The sequence below is a fragment of the Rhinichthys klamathensis genome, unplaced genomic scaffold, assembly GCF_029890125.1.
Source record: "Rhinichthys klamathensis goyatoka isolate OS25496 unplaced genomic scaffold, OSU_Roscu_1.1 h1tg000236l_1, whole genome shotgun sequence".
Lineage (NCBI taxonomy): Eukaryota > Metazoa > Chordata > Actinopteri > Cypriniformes > Leuciscidae > Rhinichthys > Rhinichthys klamathensis.
This window is the reverse complement of record NW_026606759.1, coordinates 505,385-528,257: the sequence shown is the minus strand read 5'-3', so window position 1 is coordinate 528,257 and position 22,873 is coordinate 505,385. Positions and strand designations below refer to the sequence as shown.

The following is a 22,873-nucleotide window of genomic DNA, read 5'->3' as shown; positions in this document are numbered from 1 at the left end:
AACATGTTTTTACTCTAATTTGTTATTGTTATATAATAATTTACACAGTTGCTGTTATTTTCATGACAACTATTTTAAACATACATTAAATAATCAAGATATCATAAACAGGTTAAGTAAAATATAATATATAGGCTAATATATAGCATTTATTTAGTGAAAGAGTTAGCAAACCAGCAAGCTGTGGACACTGAATGACTTGCCTGAGGTAAATATAAAGCTATGTGAAAAACTAAGCGTTTTATTGACGTATTTCCGCTGTTGAAACACTGATTGAGTGTTTACACGAGTTATGATGGCTTTCAGTAAGTATACTGTATCTTTCAACATACCTTCGGGTGTCCATTCATGTTTATTCTGTAACTGAGGAAGAGATGATCGCGCTCCGCGCTGCCGCATGCATACAGTGATATCTGTCACGCCACATCTAAGAGCGCCAAAACGGCATTTATTGTTTGCATTTCGTGATCAAATAGACACCATTTGAAAGATTACACCTTGCTTATTATCAAAAGTAACAAAACACTGAGCTTATTGCGATTATATGTGGTTAATGGTGGTTAGGCAACAGCCCTGTATTCGTTGTGTACACATAACACATGAGGTGCAATGAGCCGGGGCTGGGCGGGGCCGCAGGGGGCGGGGCGTGTTCGGTTCGCCATGAGAGTATCGCGATACGTATCGTGGGTGGTGTATCGCGGTTTTTCGGTTCGGTTCAAATATCGTTACACCCCTAGTACATAATAGTTAAAGGTGCACTATGCAAGAATTTTGCAGTAAAATATCCAAAAACCACTAGGCCAGTGTTATAGATTTTGTTTAGTTGATTACTTACAATATCCCAAATGTTTCCAACTATTTGCAAACCGTGAGAAAATTGCGATTTTAACCGAAGGAACGGGGGCTTGTGAGCAGGGGTGAGGAGTCGCCAGTCAATGACGTCATATCCGCGTTACCCTCGGTTTCCGCTCGCACTGCCACAGTAACCAGACGTGGACTAATGCTGGGTTACGCCTAGCGGCACGCTCACGCTGTTGTTGTTTTGTTCAAACATTTTGGACCATGGCAAGCAGACTTTGAGACAAAAAGAGGACTAAAACGAGGATCAATATCATTTTCGAGATGTCGAGAGCTCCACGTCCGCGACTAACTTCGACAAGAGTGTTGCGTACTTTATTAGACAGGAGAGCAAATGTACATGAAACTAATCAATGTTATATAGCTCAACATGATGAAATGTTAGAATATGATCAGTATGTTATTCTAATGTTGATCTAGCTCACTGCTAGTCTCATACAGCCAACAAACTAACACATAGAATAACATTATAACTTTCAACACACTCAAATGCAGTTTAGTGTGATAGTGTAACTGTTAGAGCAAGTGAAGCAGCGCTGCGTTACCTCACACGTTTCATTCGTCTAATAAACTGACCTGTGTGAGTAATTCAGTACTGGCATGTAGTTCGGTAGAATTAAATGTTATTATTCCTTTATACCCGCAGGACTCGCGTGTGGCGCTGAGATCTGTCTCTCATTAGCACTCGCGCTTCACACCACAGTCATGATAACAACATCAGTGTATTCACTCATCCATAAACATTATTAGATCCATCAGCATGACGACAAGTCCCATCATTCCGCTTATCACTGCGTCATCAACCTACACCTTTGTTATTGTAAGAGGTTAGCGACCCCTAGCGGCGAGAAAATAACATACATATTGTAGCTTTAGGCCACCAATGTTTTGGGATTGACCTGTCAGCATCCAGGACCATGCCCATACATTTCATAGTGGATGTTACTGGCTCCAGATGCTTCTCTCAGGGCTTGATTTATCATCTTTAGGATGAAATGTGACACTGTATGATGATGATAATGAGTTGTTCTGTGAATCAGGCGGATGTTTCCTCCAGCCCGACTCCACCCGTCCAGACAGCAGGCGTAGGGTCTGTGGGCCAGCTTCTGCCGGACAGCGTCTCCGTCACGTACCGGCTGTTCCAGGTGGAGCACAAGAGCATGGTACGACATTCACCTCATATTACTCGCCTGAAGTGCAGTCTCGGTCATGTGTTTTTGACAGAATTACAGTGCGCAATGTCCAAAGTGTCCATCGTGGAAACACATAGCAGTGTAGCTGGGTCAATGGCAAATAAGGATGTCAGAGAAGGTGAAAAGGAACAATAATTAAAAAATAATAATACTTCCAACAATGCACAAAAATTCGTTGGAGTTGAAAAATGTAAACATGTATGGATGTGTTTGGCATGAGACCGTACAAAAGATGCAAAACGGAAGATAAACGGCTTCATTGGGAAGCAGCAGCAGCTGCTAAAAATGCATCGAGGGCAATAGGACTGGAAAACATTAACAAATTCTGAAACGTTGACGTGAATTCATGACATGCACCATAGAAATATCAAAACAAATTTTAGGTTCATTGTACTAAAGATGTACTCAAGTCTCTGTCTGTTAAATTAATTGCATCATCATGTTTTCAAATGAATTTCGGGCCGATGATCTGAGCGTGGCGTGATCTGAGCGTGGCGTGATCTGAGCGTGGCGTGATTGAGGTGGCCTGTTTAGCCGGGGCACGTTCAAGATCAAACCGGTGAGCAACGTTTTGCTCCTGTTTGTGGGTTGAATGACATGTTTCCTAGAAACGGTGTGTAACGGGGTTTGAGACACGTTTTCTCTTGTTTGGTGGGTGTGTCATAAATGTCAGCCTCAGCAGCAGCAACATGTAAACCACGCGGTGTTAAAGAGACCGCTCGCACATCGGGTCCGAGTAAAGCCGTTTACAAATGTGTCTGCAACAGTTGAAGATATAAGAAGACATGTTTGTCGTAAGAGTTTTATTGAAAAAATAAAGCATATCAACAGTGATCAGCAATTATGATAAGCCTAATACTCACAATAAAAATAATACGGTCATATAGATCAGGGTTTCTCAACCTTTTGCCTACTGCGACCCACTTTTCTTTTGTATGCCAGTCATATGACCCACTAAATAAATCAATAACTGAAATGCCTCTTTAGATCTAGGCTACACCGTAGGCTTATTATGCTTATTATAATTAATGATAATCACGAAAACACACAAACATTTTCAATAATTAGGCAGACTATGAGGCAAACTGATTTTTTACTCACGTTAATGTTGAGACTGCCGCTCTGAAATGATCATATCCAGACGCAGTGGAATTTGGAAAAGTGTGACTCGTAGTGTCGCACACAAACAATAGTTTGTCACCGGAGTAAAGATAGTTTGCGGTTTGATTTTCAGTTTTCGTTTCGCTGTGGTCCCGCAGTGCGGTGTCGTGGACATGCAAATAATATCTCATGTCGTTATTCAGCCTATTCCTGCTTTTTGTTTTCGTTGCAGTCACTGTTGAAAATCCCGACTCACAAAGATAGTAGTGCTAAATGGGAAGAGAAACTTCGTTGCACAATCTGCGAGTTGTGGATATTCATTTCTGGTTTGAATCCAAGGAATGAAAATAGCCTTCGATTCGTTGGAGGATCGGCTACATTTACATGTACAACTTTTGTTTCAATCGGACTGAATTCATTCCTATTGATGAATCTGAATGTAGTGTTTACATGAACGCTAAACGTGATCGGGTTAATGTGCGCGTTTCACAAGATTCAAATAAAAAAAAAACATTTTGACATGCACACACTGCACGAATATACAGAGTTTCCCGCTGTTTGCGCATACTAACTATTCTCTTACATTGGTTCTTTATTTGTTTTAAACAGCAGACTTAATATTTATCCATTGCTGGTCATAATTTGGAGACAATGAGCATATGAACCGTTGTGCCGTGCTGCTTATTTATCACGCAGTAAAAATGCCCAGCACCCAAAACCAGTCGTCTGTGAATGAGAGTCTGAAACAAGGACTGGTGGGACGTTGTCCTGCTCCACTTCACAGACGCTGAGTGAAAGGAGAATTTTAGAATGATGGTACGCTCATTTATACGACACTTTACTCAAAAGGAAGAACAGCTCGTTCAGCGCGTCATACATCATTATGCTATGCGCAGTCCTTTAGTTTCGGTTTTCAATCCGATCAAGTGTTTGTCCTCCCAGTTGGATTAGAATAAACCCTTTCAATCGAATTGAAATTTTATTCGGATCGAGCTCGATCGGATCGATTAAGGTGTTTACATGAAGGCTTTTTAGTCCGATTGAACCGTCAATGCGTTTACTAACAGATTATTTGGATTTGGTTGCATGTAAACGTAACCTGTTGCAATGAGCCTTTTGTGAAGCCCACTTATTGGCTGTGCCGGTTAACACAGAGAAAGTCTCGCGACCCCCTATAGAACGAACAACGACCCACTAGTGGGCCGCGACCCACTGGTTGAGAAACACTGATATAGATCATAACACAGTCTCGGAGGTCAGAAGTGGATTGTCCTTCACCTGAACTGTTATCCTGAATAGCGAGGCAAATGTTGGATCACAATAATTAGGAACCACAGTTTCCACAAATCCCTTCACTCGATTGGGATGTTCTCTGTTATTCTGGACGGCAAGGGCAGTGACTGTAACAGAGCGTACTTTGCAGTATTAAACACGTGTTTATACTGATTTCATCAGGCCCTGAAAGTTCTTCAAAAAGAGCACCCAGAATGTCCTTCTCAGCTGCCGTAGCTGCAACTCTTGCCTCATCAGAACAGGCTGTTCAACACACCAGCGGCTCCGTTCAAAAAACATTTTCAACTTTTTGTCGCGGCTGAACGCAGCCCTGGTGAAGCAGCCGTTGTGTGAGGTGTTCTGTGTGTGTGTGTGTTGTGTAGAGGCAGGTGGCAGACGCGCGCTCGCTGCCCGTGGCTGTGGTGTGATGGGGTTGTGTGTGTTGTGTGTGTGTGTTGTGTGTGTTGTGTGTGTTGTGTAGAGGCAGGTGGCAGACGCGCGCTCGCTGCCCGTGGCTGTGGTGTGATGGGGTTGTGTGTGTTGTGTGTGTGTGTTGTGTAGAGGCAGGTGGCAGACGCGCGCTCGCTGCCCGTGGCTGTGGTGTGATGGGGTTGTGTGTGTTGTGTGTGTTGTGTGTGTTGTGTAGAGGCAGGTGGCAGACGCGCGCTCGCTGCCCGTGGCTGTGGTGTGATGGGGTTGTGTGTGTTGTGTGTGTGTGTTGTGTAGAGGCAGGTGGCAGACGCGCGCTCGCTGCCCGTGGCTGTGGTGTGATGGGGTTGTGTGTGTTGTGTGTGTGTGTGTGTGTTGTGTAGAGGCAGGTGGCAGACGCGCGCTCGCTGCCCGTGGCTGTGGTGTGATGGGGTTGTGTGTGTGTGTGTGTGTGTGTGTGTGTTGTGTGTGTTGTGTAGAGGCAGGTGGCAGACGCGCGCTCGCTGCCCGTGGCTGTGGTGTGATGGGGTTGTGTGTGTTGTGTGTGTGTGTGTTGTGTAGAGGCAGGTGGCAGACGCGCGCTCGCTGCCCGTGGCTGTGGTGTGATGGGGTTGTGTGTGTTGTGTGTGTGTGTGTGTTGTGTAGAGGCAGGTGGCAGACGCGCGCTCGCTGCCCGTGGCTGTGGTGTGATGGGGTTGTGTGTGTTGTGTGTGTGTGTTGTGTAGAGGCAGGTGGCAGACGTGCGCTCGCTGCCCGTGGCTGTGGTGTGATGGGGTTGTGTGTGTTGTGTGTGTGTGTTGTGTAGAGGCAGGTGGCAGACGTGCGCTCGCTGCCCGTGGCTGTGGTGTGATGGGGTTGTGTGTGTTGTGTGTGTGTGTTGTGTAGAGGCAGGTGGCAGACGCGCGCTCGCTGCCCGTGGCTGTGGTGTGATGGGGTTGTGTGTGTTGTGTGTGTGTGTTGTGTAGAGGCAGGTGGCAGACGTGCGCTCGCTGCCCGTGGCTGTGGTGTGATGGGGTTGTGTGTGTTGTGTGTGTGTGTTGTGTAGAGGCAGGTGGCAGACGCGCGCTCGCTGCCCGTGGCTGTGGTGGAGGCTCATCTGCTTCAGGCACAGAAGGCGGGCTGCGCTGTGGACACGGGCAGAGCTGGACTCTCAGCGGACCTCTACAACACCATCAGAAAACACCTCGCCTCCACTCCGGCCCACTCAGGTCAAACACATCAGCACACTCTCGCTTATCTAGCAGAGATCATATTAATGAATAATTCATCTTTTATGTTACTTCTGTTTTATTCCTCAACAGATCTGAGTGATTTTAAAGCGATCCGCTCTCGTGTTCCTGAAGATATCAGTAACTTTCTGCTCAGGCTGGCGGTTCACCAGCTCCAGGGAGAAGCCCCTCAGGACATCAGCTGGATCGAGCGGGTGGGTTTCTCCACTCCAGTGCACAGGCATTTCATGCAAATCATTTTGTATAAGTTGAATATTTTATTTTATTTATGCATGTATGAATCATGTGTATGGCAGAAGTGGCGGTGCACCAGCAGAGGGCAGCACAGGTCTGGGTTAGAGTAACTCATAATGATATCAATCATACATTAATGATATCACTATCAATATTTTTCTTTTTACAGCTGCTGTCTATTATTTATGTTTAAGGGTTTATCAATTCTCTCCACTTCCTCTGTGCTGAGCAGGATTATTTATGGTGTTTGATATGTGCAACAAAAAAAAAGTTTACGATTAAATTTTTTTTTTACCTCCGCTCTTAATAACAGCAACATGAGTTTTATTATCTCAGAAATCAAGTACCAGAAAAATGCATGGTCTCACATGGTAAGCCATAGATCGGTCAACGCCTGCCAGCAGTGTGTTGATTCAGGAAACACTGTTCAGAGAATCCTGCCGTGTGGCGTGATGTAATCGGTCTTAGACCACTGGATAATGCGGATGTGCAGCTCATGTTGATTTAGACACTAAATGGAATATTTGTACTTGGTATTTTTACAACAAGAAAAATTGTGTGCGTAGAATTTCTTGCACGTTTTCTCCTAAAAGCTTAATGCTGTTTGTCCTCCATGTCTGGTGACGGTGACTGTGGCGTATGCTCATCTGTGAGAGTCTCAGTATTCTCCTGCTAAGTCGCAACATCTGCTGTGTCTCTCAGACTGATTACGGCAGACCTACTTTATTTCTCTAAACCGTCTTCCCAGCATGCCTCATGTCCAGATGTGGCGTCATTGGCTTCTGCAGCTGTAGTATATACACCTTTCACACAAGCCTCTGCTAGAGTCTGTGATAATATCGGCGATTTCTTATAGAAAAGGTTTTGTAGATGTTTCACGCTATGGTCATGTGAGCAGGTGTTCCCCAGATGAAATGCCAACAGGTGTGTGTCTTTGCTGTAGGATAAAGCAGACAGGCCTGCTGTTAATCGTGTGCTTGAGGAGTCACCGCTCCGGTCTGATGTCATGGACACGAGTGACGACGAGCTCTTCATCAATATCCCCATGCCGCAGGTGACTGACATCACCGCTCTTCTGCTAATGTGCACTCATGATTTCTGAAATCAGTGGATAGACTTCATTTGAAGAGCTGATCTTTCATTAGCTCGTATCTCTAGTCTTCCTTCTGCACAGATCTTGTTTTTCTGTTTGTCCCAGGATCAGTGTGCTCCTGCATGATAGTTTAGAGGGAACGTTATATTAGATTAAAATGATGATTAGTGTGCGTATTGATGTCCAGTGCCATACTCTTCATCTCTATATCTCTATTGATGTGATGCACACATGACTTCTGAAATCTGTGCATGTGTGGATAGACGGATCTTTCATTAGTGTGTGCAGGACGACCCCTGCTGGAGCGCTGACGTCCGTCTGCCGGCACGTGACCCGGGTCCTCAGAGCAGTGGGATGGTTCTGGCCTCCTGGAACCAGGACAAACTGGATGAGGACACGCAAGATCTCTTCAGCGACTCCCCCGTGAAGGTACAATTTCAAGAACAGAACTGATAAATAGTCGTTCAAAGAGTAATACACTGCTGTTCAGAAGTTTAAACAGTAAAACAAATAAAAAATGAATACTTTTATTCATCAAGGATGCTTTAAACTGGTGTCAGTTAAGATACTAATAATGTTACAAATGATATCTGTTTAAAAAAAAAGAGCACATTAAATTAATCAATAGACAAAAATGTTTTTTAAAGACAACAGTAAAGACAATAGGCTTTATGTCGAGTGTCACGTGACCAAGCCGGAAAACAGATCACATCGCTTCTGATTCAGGTCTTTTGTATGTGCTTTATGACATTTTTTGCGGTTTTACTGAGATAACTTAAAAGGAGCAAGCAAAAATGAGCATAACCAATGTCCCTCGCATGTGCAGATTGATATTTAAAAGTTTTTTCATTTTTCTTCTTCACACTAACGTTTAGATATTTAAATAGCATAAAACACCAATAACAAAGTGAACTTAGTAGGTTAGCTGATTACCTTAAAAATCCATAGATATTGTAGTTAGTTCTTACGGCCGTTAACACTTTCTCTGACAAGCGGATGCAATGAGACCCGTTTTCCGGTTTGGTCACGTGACGCTCGGCATAAAGCCTATAATGTTACAAAAAAAAAGGCTGTTCTTTTGAACTTTCTATTCATCAAAGAAAGTTTCCACAACTGTTTTCAACACTGATTATAATCATAAATGTTTCTTGAGCATCAAATCATCATATCAGAGTGATTTCTGAAGGATCATGTGACACTGAAGACTGGAGTAATGATGCTGAACATTCAGCTTTGATCACAGGAATACATTACACTTCGCTATATATATCTTTTACAATATATTCACATAGAAAACAGTTTTTATTTTAAATTGTAATCATATGTCTGTCACAATATTAATATTAATTTCACAATGTATTGTTAATAATAGAAAATGCACAAAGATACATTTCTAGTTTCTCTGTATTAAAAATAAAAAAAGTAAAACATTTTATCATGTGAACTCAAATGAGTCTACGAAACTACGTAGTAGGGATAATGTACAGTCAGCCAGTTATTACAAAATAACCCAGACAAGGTCCCGATCATAAAAATGATAAAGATAAAAGGACATTTGTTTTCTTTAATCATTATTAAGTATTAACATTTATTAAAAATCTGAATTCGCTACATTGCTACTGAGTGAAAATTGTATTTTGTTCAAAACAGTATTGGGTACAGCATTATTTATTTATTTATTTTTTACTATAAAACTATGAATATATATATATATAAATTGTGAACACGAAAGAAATGTAAAATTCTTGTCAAAAAGTGACTGGTAGAATGACCAGAAATATGTATAGACTGTGTAAAACACTTGAACTTTAGTATTGTTCAGTCATATCTGAACACTGTGTGACTGATTGTAACATGGATGCTGGTTTGGATGAATGAACCTTCATCAACTCATCACATGATGTTAACACAAACGTTTCTGAGGCTGTAATCTGAATCCCAGCCCTTGGTTTATCTGTAATCCTGCCTGCTTGAGTCCCCGTCCCCTGAAGCGATGAGCACTGCCGCTGCTTTAGCACGAGCAACTGTCTTTAACCCCTGCTTGACCTTTGACTCGCACCATTACCCGACACCTCCCATTGTAAGCTCAAAGCCATTAAGGTCATGAGGTTGCGACCTGTGTCACTCCGCCTCACGTCTGATCTTCAGGGGCGCAGGAGGTGTGCCAGGATCAGGACGAGTTGATACTTTTGGCCCTTGTTTCTAAAAACAATAAAGGCAAGGCAAGTTTATTTGTATAGCACATTTCATACACTATGGCAGTTCTAAGTGCTTTACAGAAAGGAATTTAAATAATCACACAATAAAAGCAGTTATAAAAGAGATATACGATACAGTTATAAAATGAATTAAAAGAGTAAATAGATAAACTTCTCATATGGCAAAACACCAGTGTATCATATTTTTCACAACTCCCAGTTTTACTCTGAGATTGTCCCATAGTGATTACACTGGACAAGGAAAAAGGCAAAATGAAGTTTTAAATGTTTAAATGTGTGTGTGTGTGCGTGCTTCAGGTCTTGTCCCGTAAGCTCTCTGGCGTGCGTCTCTGTGCTGGTGTCAGGGCATGAGCTGTGACAGGAGCTGCTTTAAAGAGCACGTCCATCACTGCTCTTTTGTCCTGCCTGTAGATCGATACGAGATCATTAGGGCGTCTCTAAACACACCCTCCCTGATGTTCCCTCGCACAAATGATTTAACATGAAGGCTGAACAGATTGGAGGCAGGGAGATAAGGAGAGCTGGCTGGAAGGAAATGAAGTTTGGAGGGACACATAAATGGCTTATGAGGAATTGTGCGGGATGTTAATGCGACGGTGGGCGCGCGGGGTTTTCCTCTGTTGATGCAGCTGTCTGCGTCATGTAAGCCTGCAAGCCCAGTGTCTGCTCAGTGCGGCGGCTTAAAGCTGCACACTCGGAAGAACAGAACCACATGCATTTTGCGGAAGAACATTGTTTTAGTTGTGCTTCAGCTCTGCGTGACGGTGGATGACCATGATCTTCACAAAAGATAATGCTTTACAGTGAACTCCTTTAAGCCCCTTTCACACACGACCTGGGATTGATGCCGGGATCGTTGCCGGGTTGGGGACCTAGTAACATTGCCGTGTTCAGTCCCGGAACGCACGCGCTGTGTGAACAAAAGCCGTAATCAATCCTGTGTCGTAACAATGACGCTGAAGCCGGGATCGTTCGCCAGCGTTTATGATCGAATGGTTCGTGGTTCTCGAGAGAGAAATCACAGCTCATAAGCAAACTTAAGACGCTGCTGAGACAGTACATGTCACATCAATGTCACGTGTCTTTATGGGATTTTTACGGGTGGTGTGTGAACGCACTTCTCTGATTCCGGAAAATCACTGGCAGTGTGAATGAACCAAAATCAAACGAACCCGGGTCACTTTATCCGTGTATTTTCCAGAATCTGTGTGTGAAAGGGGCTTTAGAGAGCTGCATATGACAGGAAAACACCTCACTCTCCGGTGGAGTAATTGGCAACACGTTAACTTGTTAACGTTTTGACCAAGGCGGAGCCAGGGGGACGAGGGAGCCCGGTGGAGCCGTCAGGATGATGTCTGACCAAGGTGGAGCCAGCGGGACGAGGGAGCCCGGTGGAGCCGTCAGGATGATGTCTGACATAGGCGAAGCCGGTGGGACGAGAGAGCCCGGTGGAGCCGTCAGGATGATGTCTGACATAGGCGAAGCCGGTGGGACGAGAGAGCCCGGTGGAGCCGTCAGGATGATGTCTGACATAGGCGAAGCCGGTGGGACGAGAGAGCCCGGTGGAGCCGTCAGGATGATGTCTGACCAAGGAGGAGCCAGTGGGTCGAAGGAGCCCGGTGGAGCCGTCACGATGATGTCTGACCAAGGTGGAGCCAGCGGGACGAGGGAGCCTGGTGGAGCCGTCACGATGATGTCTGACCAAGGTGAAGCCAGCGGGACGAGGGAGCCCGGTGGAGCCGTCAGGATGATGTCTGACCAAGGTGAAGCCGGTGGGACGAGGGAGCCCGGTAAAGCCGTCAGGATGATGTCTGACCAAGGTGGAGCCAGCAGGACGAGGGAGCCTGGTGGAGCCGTCACGATGATGTCTGACCAAGGTGGAGCCAGTGGGACGAAGGAGCCCGGTGGAGCCGTCAGGATGATGTCTGACCAAGGTGGAGCCAGTGGGACGAGGGAGCCCGGTAAAGCCGTCAGGATGATGTCTGACCAAGGAGGAGCCAGTGGGTCGAAGGAGCCCGGTGGAGCCGTCACGATGATGTCTGACCAAGGTGGAGCCAGTGGGACGAGGGAGCCCGGTGGAGCCGTCAGGATGATGTCTGACCAAGGTGGAGCCAGTGGGACGAGGGAGCCCGGTGGAGCCGTCACGATGATGTCTGACCAAGGTGGAGCCAGTGGGACGAGGGAGCCTGGTGGAGCCGTCAGGATGATGTCTGACCAAGGAGGAGCCAGTGGGACGAAGGAGCCTGGTGGAGCCGTCAGGATGATGTCTGACCAAGGTGGAGCCAGTGGGACGAGGGAGCCCGGTGGAGCCGTCACGATGATGTCTGACCAAGGTGGAGCCAGTGGGACGAAGGAGCCCGGTGGAGCCGTCACGATGATGTCTGACCAAGGTGGAGCCAGTGGGACGAGGGAGCCCGGTGGAGCCGTCACGATGATGTCTGACCAAGGCGGAGCCAGTGGGTCGAAGGAGCCTGGTGGAGCCGTCACGATGATGTCTGACCAAGGCGGAGCCAGTGGGACGAAGGAGGCTGGTGGAGCCGTCACGATGATGTCTGACCAAGGAGGAGCCAGTGGGACGAGGGAGCCTGGTGGAGCCGTCACGATGATGTCTGACCAAGGCGGAGCCAGTGGGACGAAGGAGGCTGGTGGAGCCGTCAGGATGATGTCTGACCAAGGTGGAGCCAGTGGGACGAAGGAGCCTGGTGGAGCCGTCACGATGATGTCTGACCAAGGCGGAGCCAGTGGGACGAGGGAGCCTGGTGGAGCCGTCAGGATGATGTCTGACCAAGGTGGAGCCAGTGGGACGAAGGAGCCTGGTGGAGCCGTCACGATGATGTCTGACCAAGGCGGAGCCAGTGGGACGAGGGAGCCTGGTGGAGCCGTCAGGATGATGTCTGACCAAGGTGGAGCCAGTGGGACGAAGGAGCCTGGTGGAGCCGTCACGATGATGTCTGACCAAGGCGGAGCCAGTGGGACGAAGGAGCCTGGTGGAGCCGTCACGATGATGTCTGACCAAGGCGGAGCCAGTGGGACGAAGGAGCCTGGTGGAGCCGTCACGATGATGTCTGACCAAGGCGGAGCCAGCGGGACGAGGGAGCCTGGTGGAGCCGTCAGGATGATGTCTGACCAAGGCGGAGCCAGCGGGACGAGGGAGCCTGGTGGAGCCGTCAGGATGATGTCTGACCAAGGTGGAGCCAGTGGGGTGGAGATGATGGTGTTTCATTACTCCACCGGAGAGTGAGGTGTTTTCCTGTCATATGCAGCTCTCTAAAGCTCTGTCTCGTTCTCTTTTCTCCAGCAGACTCTCCTCTGTTCGCAGTTTGTTTAAACGGGGGATTCTCTGGAGCTTGGAGATTTAGCGGCTCCATGTCAACCTTTCTCACTCATTGTGTCAACTAACCCCTGCCACACACACACACACACAACCGAGACACGTCAAAGCAGCCGGAGCAACTTTACTCTATTTACAGATATGACGAGACACACACAGACGAGAGACGTTTGTATGCAATATCCCGCCAAAACTACAATATAAACATTATAATAGACCATAGTGAATCAGGGTAAGACAAAAATATGTTTTGGAAGAAAAATTTATGTTCATTTTGTTAGTTTTGATCAAAAAAGTTACACACTGTACCTTTGAAAACCAAACATTGATTTTTCAAGCATCAATTTGTGTGTGAACAGAAAAGGGACCGTCTGCGCAGGAATGGAGAAAGACTGGAATAAGTCTGATTGCCAGCTTTAGTACACGTGTTCTAGAGTAAACAGACTGTAAGTGTGAGGAGGGACGTCTACCCTATAGCCACCATTACGATTTCTTCCATTCATATACACGCACGAGTCTATGGTTGTTGACTAATCCTGTTCCTTACACACACAGCATAAGATTAAGCTCGGGCCGTTGCTCTAGTGTCAGATTCAGTCTTAACAGTGATGCTTTTTGGTGTAATGATCCGGTCTTTTCACTCCAAAATCACCATATAGAGAACTGATGGGAGCAAGCTTCTTCCTCTAATCTTTGTAATTATTTGGCTTTAAAAGTTGAAAACTCATAAATATGTGTAACAGAGGCCAGCTACCAAGAGCTGTGCAGATCTAACTCTTTAGCCGCCCTCCCCTGAGAGATGGACCAGTTACACCAGATACGTTTACATCCGACTGATGGACAAGCCTTCATTCTGAACCTCAGTCGATCCGAATGAAAGTTTGATTGGACCGAAAGGGGTGGTTAGACCCTAAATAATCCGAGATGCATATGGTTACATACATTTTGTGTCTGTCTTACAAACATACATATGTTTTATTAAATCTCATGTGTTAAAGGGAGTTCACCCAAAAATGAAAATTCTGTAATTTACTCAACTTTACCCTCGAGTTGTTCCAAGCCTGCATGAGTTTCTTTCTTCTGCCGAACACAAAAGAAGATATTTTGAAGAATGTCAGTAATCAGAGAGTTTATGGAAAGAAAAATACTATGGAAGTCAATGGGGTCCATCAACTGTTTGATTACCCACATCCTTCAAAATATCTTCTTTTGTGTTTTGAAGAAAGAAACTCATACAGGCTTGGAATAACTTGAGGGTAAATTACAGAACTAACTCTTTAAGAACTGGTCAGTGGAGGAGATAGAGAATTTACTAAATATTTGCTAAAAAAGCTCTTGTGACAGATCTTTTTAGACATGTAATCAGGGAAAAAACGTACGTTAGCTCCGGTGACATGAAAGCTCATCGCTACATCTAAACATGGCAACGGGGCCCTGCACATGTGCTGAGTTTTTGCTCAGAGTACATATTAATGAGCTGGATTGAAACGTTGAGGGTTGAATGTTGACTCAGACTGGCCTGGTTCTGACGGACCAGGTTTAGCACATGAGCGTGAGGTCCAGATGCTCCTGATGCTGACAGTGCTGGTGTTTTGAGCAGGATTAACCACTGGCGTATGGTCATGTGTCCACAGACTGCGAGTCAGCCTGTGAAGAGGAAACTGCCTGACTGGGCTGAGCGCCCCCACGCTCCAGTGACCGCCGCGGCCGCCGCCGAGAAGAAGACCAAGAAGAAGAAAGGACTTTTCAGTTGACACTCCGGCTCTTACTAAGCTGTGTAATGTTGTGATATTTTGTACAAGATTTCAGATCTTTTTTGTTGTTGTTGTTAATGGTTCTGAATGCTGATATAATCTAGTTCTACGAGAGCGTCTCTTTATTTGTTGTGGAGGGAAGGGGACCAGCAGCTTGACCTCCTCGAGGTGTGTTCAGATTCCTCACACTGTTCTGGATTTGCACATATCATGTTCCTGCTTCTGCGAGAGGCCTGGAGCTGAACTTCCACCTGTCGATGTGGAGACACTTCTGCCGGGAAACGCCGACTCCCGGGCCTCAACGGGGAGATTACAGAGCCTTGGAGGACTTGATTCCCTGAATTGGTTCATTCCTAGGTGTAAATATTAAGAAAATAATTAAATATTGATCAGAGACAATATGATTTTTGAAAGTTGATATTGTTTATTGCTAAGGAGGAAATAGTTTTGTTAAACAACACAAACACCTGTAGTATACGGTTGCAGTTAAATGACTTATGCTTCCTGTTATTGAAGCAGACAGAGCATTCACAGATCTGTCTGTCTGTCTATCTGTCTGTCTATCTGTCTGTCTGTCTCTCTGTCTGTCTGTCTGTCTGTCTCTGTCTGTCTATCTGTCTGTCTGTCTGTCTGTCTGTCTGTCTCTCTGTCTGTCTGTCTGTCTCTCTGTCTGTCTGTCTATCTGTCTGTCTGTCTGTCTGTCTATCTGTCTGTCTATCTGTCTGTCTGTCTGTCTGTCTGTCTGTCTATCTGTCTGTCTATCTGTCTGTCTATCTGTCTGTCTCTCTGTCTGTCTATCTGTCTGTCTATCTCTCTGTCTGTCTGTCTGTCTCTCTGTCTGTCTGTCTCTCTGTCTGTCTGTCTGTCTGTCTGTCTGTCTATCTGTCTGTCTATCTGTCTGTCTATCTGTCTGTCTATCTGTCTGTCTATCTGTCTGTCTATCTGTCTGTCTATCTGTCTGTCTATCTGTCTGTCTATCTGTCTGTCTATCTGTCTGTCTGTCTGTCTACCTGTCTGTCTATCTGTCTGTTTATCTATCTGTCTATCTGTCTGAACAATTCACTTTACAAGGCAGCAGTAAAGCACAGGGTTTTATTGTCCATTCTGCTTCTGTTAAATACCTGCATTATCAACCTGCCTTCATCAAGCATGACAGATCTTCCAAAACCTCCTCATCATCATCAGTGTCTCTGGCAGGACCTCCAGCTGATGCTCGCTCTGAGTGTCTATGGCCAGCATTAGCTGAACACAAATGAACAGGTGTAGCACAACTGTAATTGATTTAGCGACAGTGGTGCTTATGTAACCAGTGTAAACCATTGTTTTGTATAAAAATGTAACAGAAACAATCAAATCATTAAAGAGATGTAACTGTACCTGCTGTGGGGACCTGAGTGCCAGGAGTCAGGGTTTAACAGCTGAAGAATCGAGGAGAGATCCTGTCAGCACATCTAAAGCTACAGCTGCAGTATCTCTCACTGATCTATATGGACATATGATGACATGAATGTACACTAACACAGAGGTTTATTACAGATAAAACAACAAAGCAGACATTCTTTCAAAGCAGCTTTATAGGAAATTGTGATAATGTTTATAATATCTTCATGCCTTATAGTCACACATTTAGCAGATTAGAGCTGGGCGATTATATAGTTTACATTTTGAGACGATACAAGCAATCAAGCAGTTGATATTCGCTATAATAAATGTATCACCCTACAGTGTGATTATACTGTGTGTATGCAGATAAATCTGGACATACTTCTATATCCAACTTTATATAAAGCTGATATAAGCAATCAAGCATGTTATTGGTAAACTGCACGTCTGAACATCTTTAGAAAGATGTCATATTGAAACTAAGATGTTCTAATTTGACTATAATTAGTTTTCTTGTCTTAAAAAAGTAGCATTCTGCTGTTGGAGAGTGTTATATAATCTACAGCAGTGTTAGTGCATTAAATCATTGACCACATACAATCTATACATATACTTTTAACAATCGTCTGCAATCTCGCATTCAGATCTGCCTCCAACAAATGATAAAACCAAGTCCCCGTTCTTTTTTGATGCTTTGTTTCATTCGGAAAATGCAAGAAGAGGTCTGTCACTACTTCCATTTCATGACAACTTTTAGGAAATGTTTGCTGAATTTTGAAAGAATTGCTCTTAGAAACATTCTTACAAACTCTTATAATTGATTTTTCAAACTGAAGCTGGTTTTCATCTGGCCCTCGTCACCTTCCCAGAGGAACAGCCAGCCGGGACCTTCACCCTCTCAAGCTTGTCCACATGTCCATGGCTCTGGAAGTGTGTGTGGGGTTGAGGAGGCTGGGCCGTCTTGCTGAACAGTATCTCAGGAACTGCCTGAAGCTCTCTGTGAAATCCACACTCTCTGTACCGTGTGGCAAACACTGCGCATCCAATGTCAGTTTTGCATGGCTGAATCTCTTTGATGAAACTGGCCAGAGAACTATGCCTGTCTTTCATGAGACTGATGTTTCGCTGATGAACATCACCACACTGGCGGAGGGAAGTGCACAATTACTATTACAATAGTAATTTCTCGCTAGAAATGACATACAGTAAGTGGAAAACGTTGATCAAAAATGTACATTAGCGCACAAACTGACAACCAGCCACAATTTCCAGACGCCATCTTTATTTTTCTAGATCAGCTGTCACAGAATGGAAAGCACAGGATTGTGGGATATCAAAGGCATTGAAGGATACATCTATGCTGCCTTCAAAAATCGATCAGATGAAGGGATCTTGAAATGCATCCTCCGAAGGCAGCATTTATCAGTTTTCACACGCGGCATGCGTCTCAATCAGCTCCCTAGTTCACCGGTCAGGGAGTCGGCCATTTTAAGGTCTGTCTCAATCACAGAATCCTTCCAGGGCACTGAAACATTCACTCCCTAAAAAGTCCCACAATGCACCGTGAAAACCAGGGAGCATCGACGCTCACTATGTTCCCTTAACGGAAGTTCTGAAGTGTGAAACATAAATCACGTGAGCCATGATTTATAGATGCACATAGATGTTTTATAAAATACAAACCATTATTTTATTATGTCAGCATAAACATACATCGCTAGACGGGTAAAGAACATAATATAGCAAACATTTATAATTTATTTCCGGCTAAAATATTGCACACATATATAACAAGCAAAGTATTTATCATAATGTACTTTAAATAACATTTTAAGTAATGTCAGAAAATGAATGACGTTGTCACATCACTGGAAATGGAGTCGTCAGTGTGTAGTGAGCCAGCGTCATTACTGTCCTTTAAGTGCTTTGAGTACCCAGAAAAGTGCTGTATAAATGTAACAAATTATTATTATTCTTTTTACTATTACCAGTGCCCGAATTTGTAAACACGATATACTGGTTCACCACCTAGGAATCTATAGGGAGCTGATTGAGACACACCATGAGTTTTGACTCCTCTGAACAAGAGGGAAGCAAAACACACTTTGAGCAAGTACACTTGCCGAATGGAGACAGACGGTTTGTACTGGATCAAACCCAATGGATTGGAGCGGAATGGGTTCACAAACAGCTTGTTTTGAATGGGTGGTTCTTGGACCCCATCAGCTCAGCTCTCCTCATTGGGTTCTTCTCAGAGCACTTTGAGAACGGGTAAATCTTGAACACTACCTGTAGTCTGAAACTGACCCAAGCAAGAACGTTTGCCCCCCTGGGCAGTTTAGTGTGACTGTGTGTTTAGCTGGCTCTAGTACTTTATTGGGACAAGTGTGCTGAAATGTTTACATCAGCCCCTTTTATCTATTCTGTTACTGTGGTGGCAGAATCTTATGTTTGTGTATTGGCACAGTTTTTGAATAAAACCAACGCAGGGTTTTATACATGAGACTCCATCAATGCAGGAATACCTGTTCTGCTTCAGCAACAGAGACAGAGGATCATGACTTATATGACATGGCAATATTTGTGTCCCAATAACTATGGCGTTATATATGTGCCTCATTCCTGAGCGAGTAATTGTAAGTTTTGAGCACAGAGAACTATATTTTGCAAGCACATTGCATTATATTTTGAACAGAAATTAACAATCGCAAAAAAAAATTTCGTTTGAGCAAAGAAAAAACGATTCCGTGCTCAATAAATGTATTTGCTATTATCCATATTAACGTGCAATAATAACTCCTCTCACGCAGTTTACTCAGGTGCTCTCTCACAAACTTATTCTCTGCGCTCCTGTCAAGTCCCTCTCTCTCTCTCTCAACCTCTTAATTCTGTGCGCGCTCAACTCTTGACACACGCGCGCTCAACTCTTGATACACACGCGCGCTCAACTCTTGATACACACGCGCGCTCAACTCTTGATACACACGCGCGCTCAACTCTTGATACACACGCGCGCTCAACTCTTGATACACACGCGCGCTCAACTATTGACACACACGCGCGCTCAACTCTTGATACACACGAGCGCTCAACTATTGACACACACGCGCGCTCAACTTGCAACAGCGTTACAAGTGTGCCACAAAATCAACCAATCGGAAAATTAGAGGTCAATTGTGATTGGCTGTTGGTCTCCAATCACCACGCAGCACAAAGAAGAAGAAAAAGGAATTTTATGGATAGATGTCTTCTCTAGTATGGAATGCCAAAGCTGACTTAATTAAAAATAAATAAATACATAAATAAATAAATATACGAAGAAATGCAAAAAAGCAAAAATACATAAATAAATATACAAAGAAATGTAAAAAAAAATACAAAGAAATGAGTATTTATACTTTTATTTCCTTATTTATGTATAATTGTATTTTTTTCACACATTTTTTATTTATACATTTATTTATTTCCACTTTTATTTATTTCCACATTTATATATTGTATTGTATTATATAAATTGATTTCCAGGGGCGATCAGCATCATATACTGCATGTCCAGTTCTTAATATTAATCGATAAACTACTCAGTTATTATAATAATAAGGCACTATGGCTGTTATCAGTAAAATAAAATTAACAAAAGTCATTAAGTCATTAAAAGTCAAAATCTTAATACAGAGGAGAATGTTTTTACACTGCAATTACAATTGCATAAAAGTCGTAATGAGATTAATGTTAAAAATAAAACATTTGAATATAGAAATATGAAATGATGGAATCAATTAAATTGTATGTTTAAATATGAAACTAAAACAGCCAGTAGGTGGCGGTAAGTCACTGTCTTAAACGAGTGAGTCATATCATTATTTCAGACCGATTCATTCAAATACTGAACTTCGGGGAAAAAACACCACGTGTTATGTTCAACTGTACAGCTCAGGTATCAAAATTATGGCGGGGCGACGTGGCACCAACATTAATAAAAAATGTCAGCATTTAAAAATGCTGTAAAAAAGCCCATGTATGAGATAATTTTATTCCCGAACTGAATGAATCAGTATTTGAATGAATCGGTCTGAATTAATGATATGACTCACTCGTTTAAGACAGTGACTTACCGCCACCTACTGGCTGTTTTAGTTTCATATTTAAACATACAATTTAATTGATTCCATCATTTCATATTTCTATATTCAAATGTTTTATTTTTAACTTTAATCTCATTACGACTTTTATGCAATTGTAATTGCAGTGTAAAAACATTCTCCTCTGTATTAAGATTTTGACTTTTAATGACTTAATGACTTTTGTCAATTTTATTTTACTGATAACAGCCATAGTGCCTTATTATTATAATAACTGAGTAGTTTATCGACTAATATTAAGAACTGGACATGCAGTATATGATGCTGATCGCCCCTGGAAATCAATTTATATAATACAATACAATATATAAATGTGGAAATAAATAAAAGTGGAAATAAATAAATGTATAAATAAAAAATGTGTGAAAAAAGTACAATTATACATAAATAAGGAAATAAAAGTATAAATACTCATTTCTTTGCATTTTTTTTTACATTTCTTTGTATATTTATTTATGTATTTTTGCTTTTTTGCATTTCTTCGTATATTTATTTATTTATGTATTTATTTATTTTTAATTAAGTCAGCTTTGGCATTCCATACTAGAGAAGACATCTATCCATAAAATTCCTTTTTCTTCTTCTTTGTGCTGCGTGGTGATTGGAGACCAACAGCCAATCACAATTGACCTCTAATTTTCCGATTGGTTGATTTTGTGGCACACTTGTAACGCTGTTGCAAGTTGAGCGCGCGTGTGTGTCAAGAGTTGAGCGCGCGTGTGTATCAAGAGTTGAGCGCGCGTGTGTCAAGAGTTGAGCGCGCGTGTGTATCAAGAGTTGAGCGCGCGTGTGTATCAAGAGTTGAGCGCGCGTGTGTGTCAAGAGTTGAGCGCGCGTGTGTATCAAGAGTTGAGCGCGCGTGTGTATCAAGAGTTGAGCGCGCGTGTGTATCAAGAGTTGAGCGCGCGTGTGTATCAAGAGTTGAGCGCGCGTGTGTATCAAGAGTTGAGCGCGCGTGTGTCAAGAGTTGAGCGCGCGTGTGTCAAGAGTTGAGCGCGCACAGAATTAAGAGGTTGAGAGAGAGAGAGAGGGACTTGACAGGAGCGCAGAGAATAAGTTTGTGAGAGAGCACCTGAGTAAACTGCGTGAGAGGAGTTATTATTGCACGTTAATATGGATAATAGCAAATACATTTATTGAGCACGGAATCGTTTTTTCTTTGCTCAAACGAATTTTTTTTTTTTGCGATTGTTAATTTCTGTTCAAAATATAATGCAATGTGCTTGCAAAATATAGTTCTCTGTGCTCAAAACTTACAATTACTCGCTCAGGAATGAGGCACATATATAACGCCATAATATACCCCTCAGTCTGTCCTCGTATGACAGCTGCATTCCAGAAGAGCCTGTGTACCAGACCTGACAGAGACCGTCTGCCATCCGTTAGCAACTATTATTTTTGTATTTTTACAATGACTGCTTTAAATAACACACAGTCTAAGTTGACCACCAGTGGAAGTAAAATTTTAGAAGCAATTTTTTTGGTGGTTTATTTCAGATTATTATTTGGCTCCATGGGGCTGTTGTGCTTGCATGTTCTTTTGTTTTTTCTTTTTCTTTTGAAATAGTCTCTTCTAATTTAACATTATTTTAGAGGCAATTCTGTTCCTTCTAAGGTCAATGTTACGTTGACCGAACTCAATATCATGTGACTTTGACATGGAAAACCTTACTTGACATCAGATGGCCACACAATGACTTTTAGGTCATCATAAAAGTGGCGTACCATGAATTGCTGTGTACCTTTACAGGTACTTTTTGTTATGTGTATATTAATCCGTGTGATTGTATTAAATGACACCATGTAAAATACAAAAAGAGGGCACCAATTAAAAGCAGTGGGTATGGCTGTGAGCACCACTGAGAAAGGCCCTTCTAAACAGCTTTTAAAGTTTTGACATCAAGTCTGTATAACTGAGAGTTTGGAAGCTCACCAGGCAGGGCCAGCTGGAGTTCACAGAAGATAATCTAGGATCAGACTGTTACATGTTTGTGTTCTGGTTCTGTTTTCCCTGTGCCTGTCATTTGACCCAGTTTCTCAGTTTATTTGATTTAATTATCATTAATCATTCATTTCATTAATCATCCCGTTCAGTTCACCTGTATTCACATTAATTATCTTGTTAGCTCTTTTGGTCGCTCTGTGTATTTAAGCCTTCAGTTTGAGTTAGTTCCCTCTCCGGTATTGTTTGTTTAAATGTGTAGTTTTGACGTTTTCTCCTTTTCATTAAAAAGACTCAAAATAACGTTGTTTTTCTCGACTCAGAATACCGGACTTAAACAGTTTATTATAGCAGCGTGTTTCTTCCCATTTTTCTTTGTTTTCCCCCTTCTATGAACCTGCCAGCTATTCAGCTGCTCTGCCTGGAGCAGGGAGACCGTCCGCTGGAAGACTACATACGGGACTTTCTACAGCTAGCGTGCCAAACGCACTACCCAGCGGTCTAAGGCACACATATTTCAGCAGACGGTCCTAAGGAAAACATTCGTGGAGTGAACAATGACTTGCCTGGCTGAAGACCACACCAGCTCCACTCCACATCCAGAGGCCAGCCACCCACCGACCACGGGCTGCACGATGCTGACGCGAGAGAGCCCACCGCAGACGAAGGAGATCGGCCTGCCGCGATGGACGA

At 43.5% G+C, this 22,873-nt stretch overlaps 1 protein-coding gene across 3 annotated transcripts in view; it reads left to right on the top strand.

Moving 5' to 3' along the window:
* The window catches only part of wrn (WRN RecQ like helicase), a 47,893-nt gene extending 32,941 nt beyond the window's left edge, over positions 1-14,952 (top strand). For 2 of the 3 annotated variants that reach the window (XM_056265550.1, XM_056265549.1), the window contains exons 31-36: positions 1,899-2,021; positions 5,899-6,061; positions 6,155-6,276; positions 7,260-7,370; positions 7,689-7,838; positions 14,594-14,952. In XM_056265550.1, the coding sequence (XP_056121525.1) occupies positions 1,899-2,021; positions 5,899-6,061; positions 6,155-6,276; positions 7,260-7,370; positions 7,689-7,838; positions 14,594-14,713 (789 nt within the window). In that variant the 3' untranslated portion in view covers positions 14,714-14,952. The remainder of the gene's footprint in view (positions 1-1,898; positions 2,022-5,898; positions 6,062-6,154; positions 6,277-7,259; positions 7,371-7,688; positions 7,839-14,593) is intronic. The other variant, XM_056265551.1, reaches the window with a different exon arrangement.
* Positions 14,953-22,873: the final 7,921 nt, after the last annotated feature.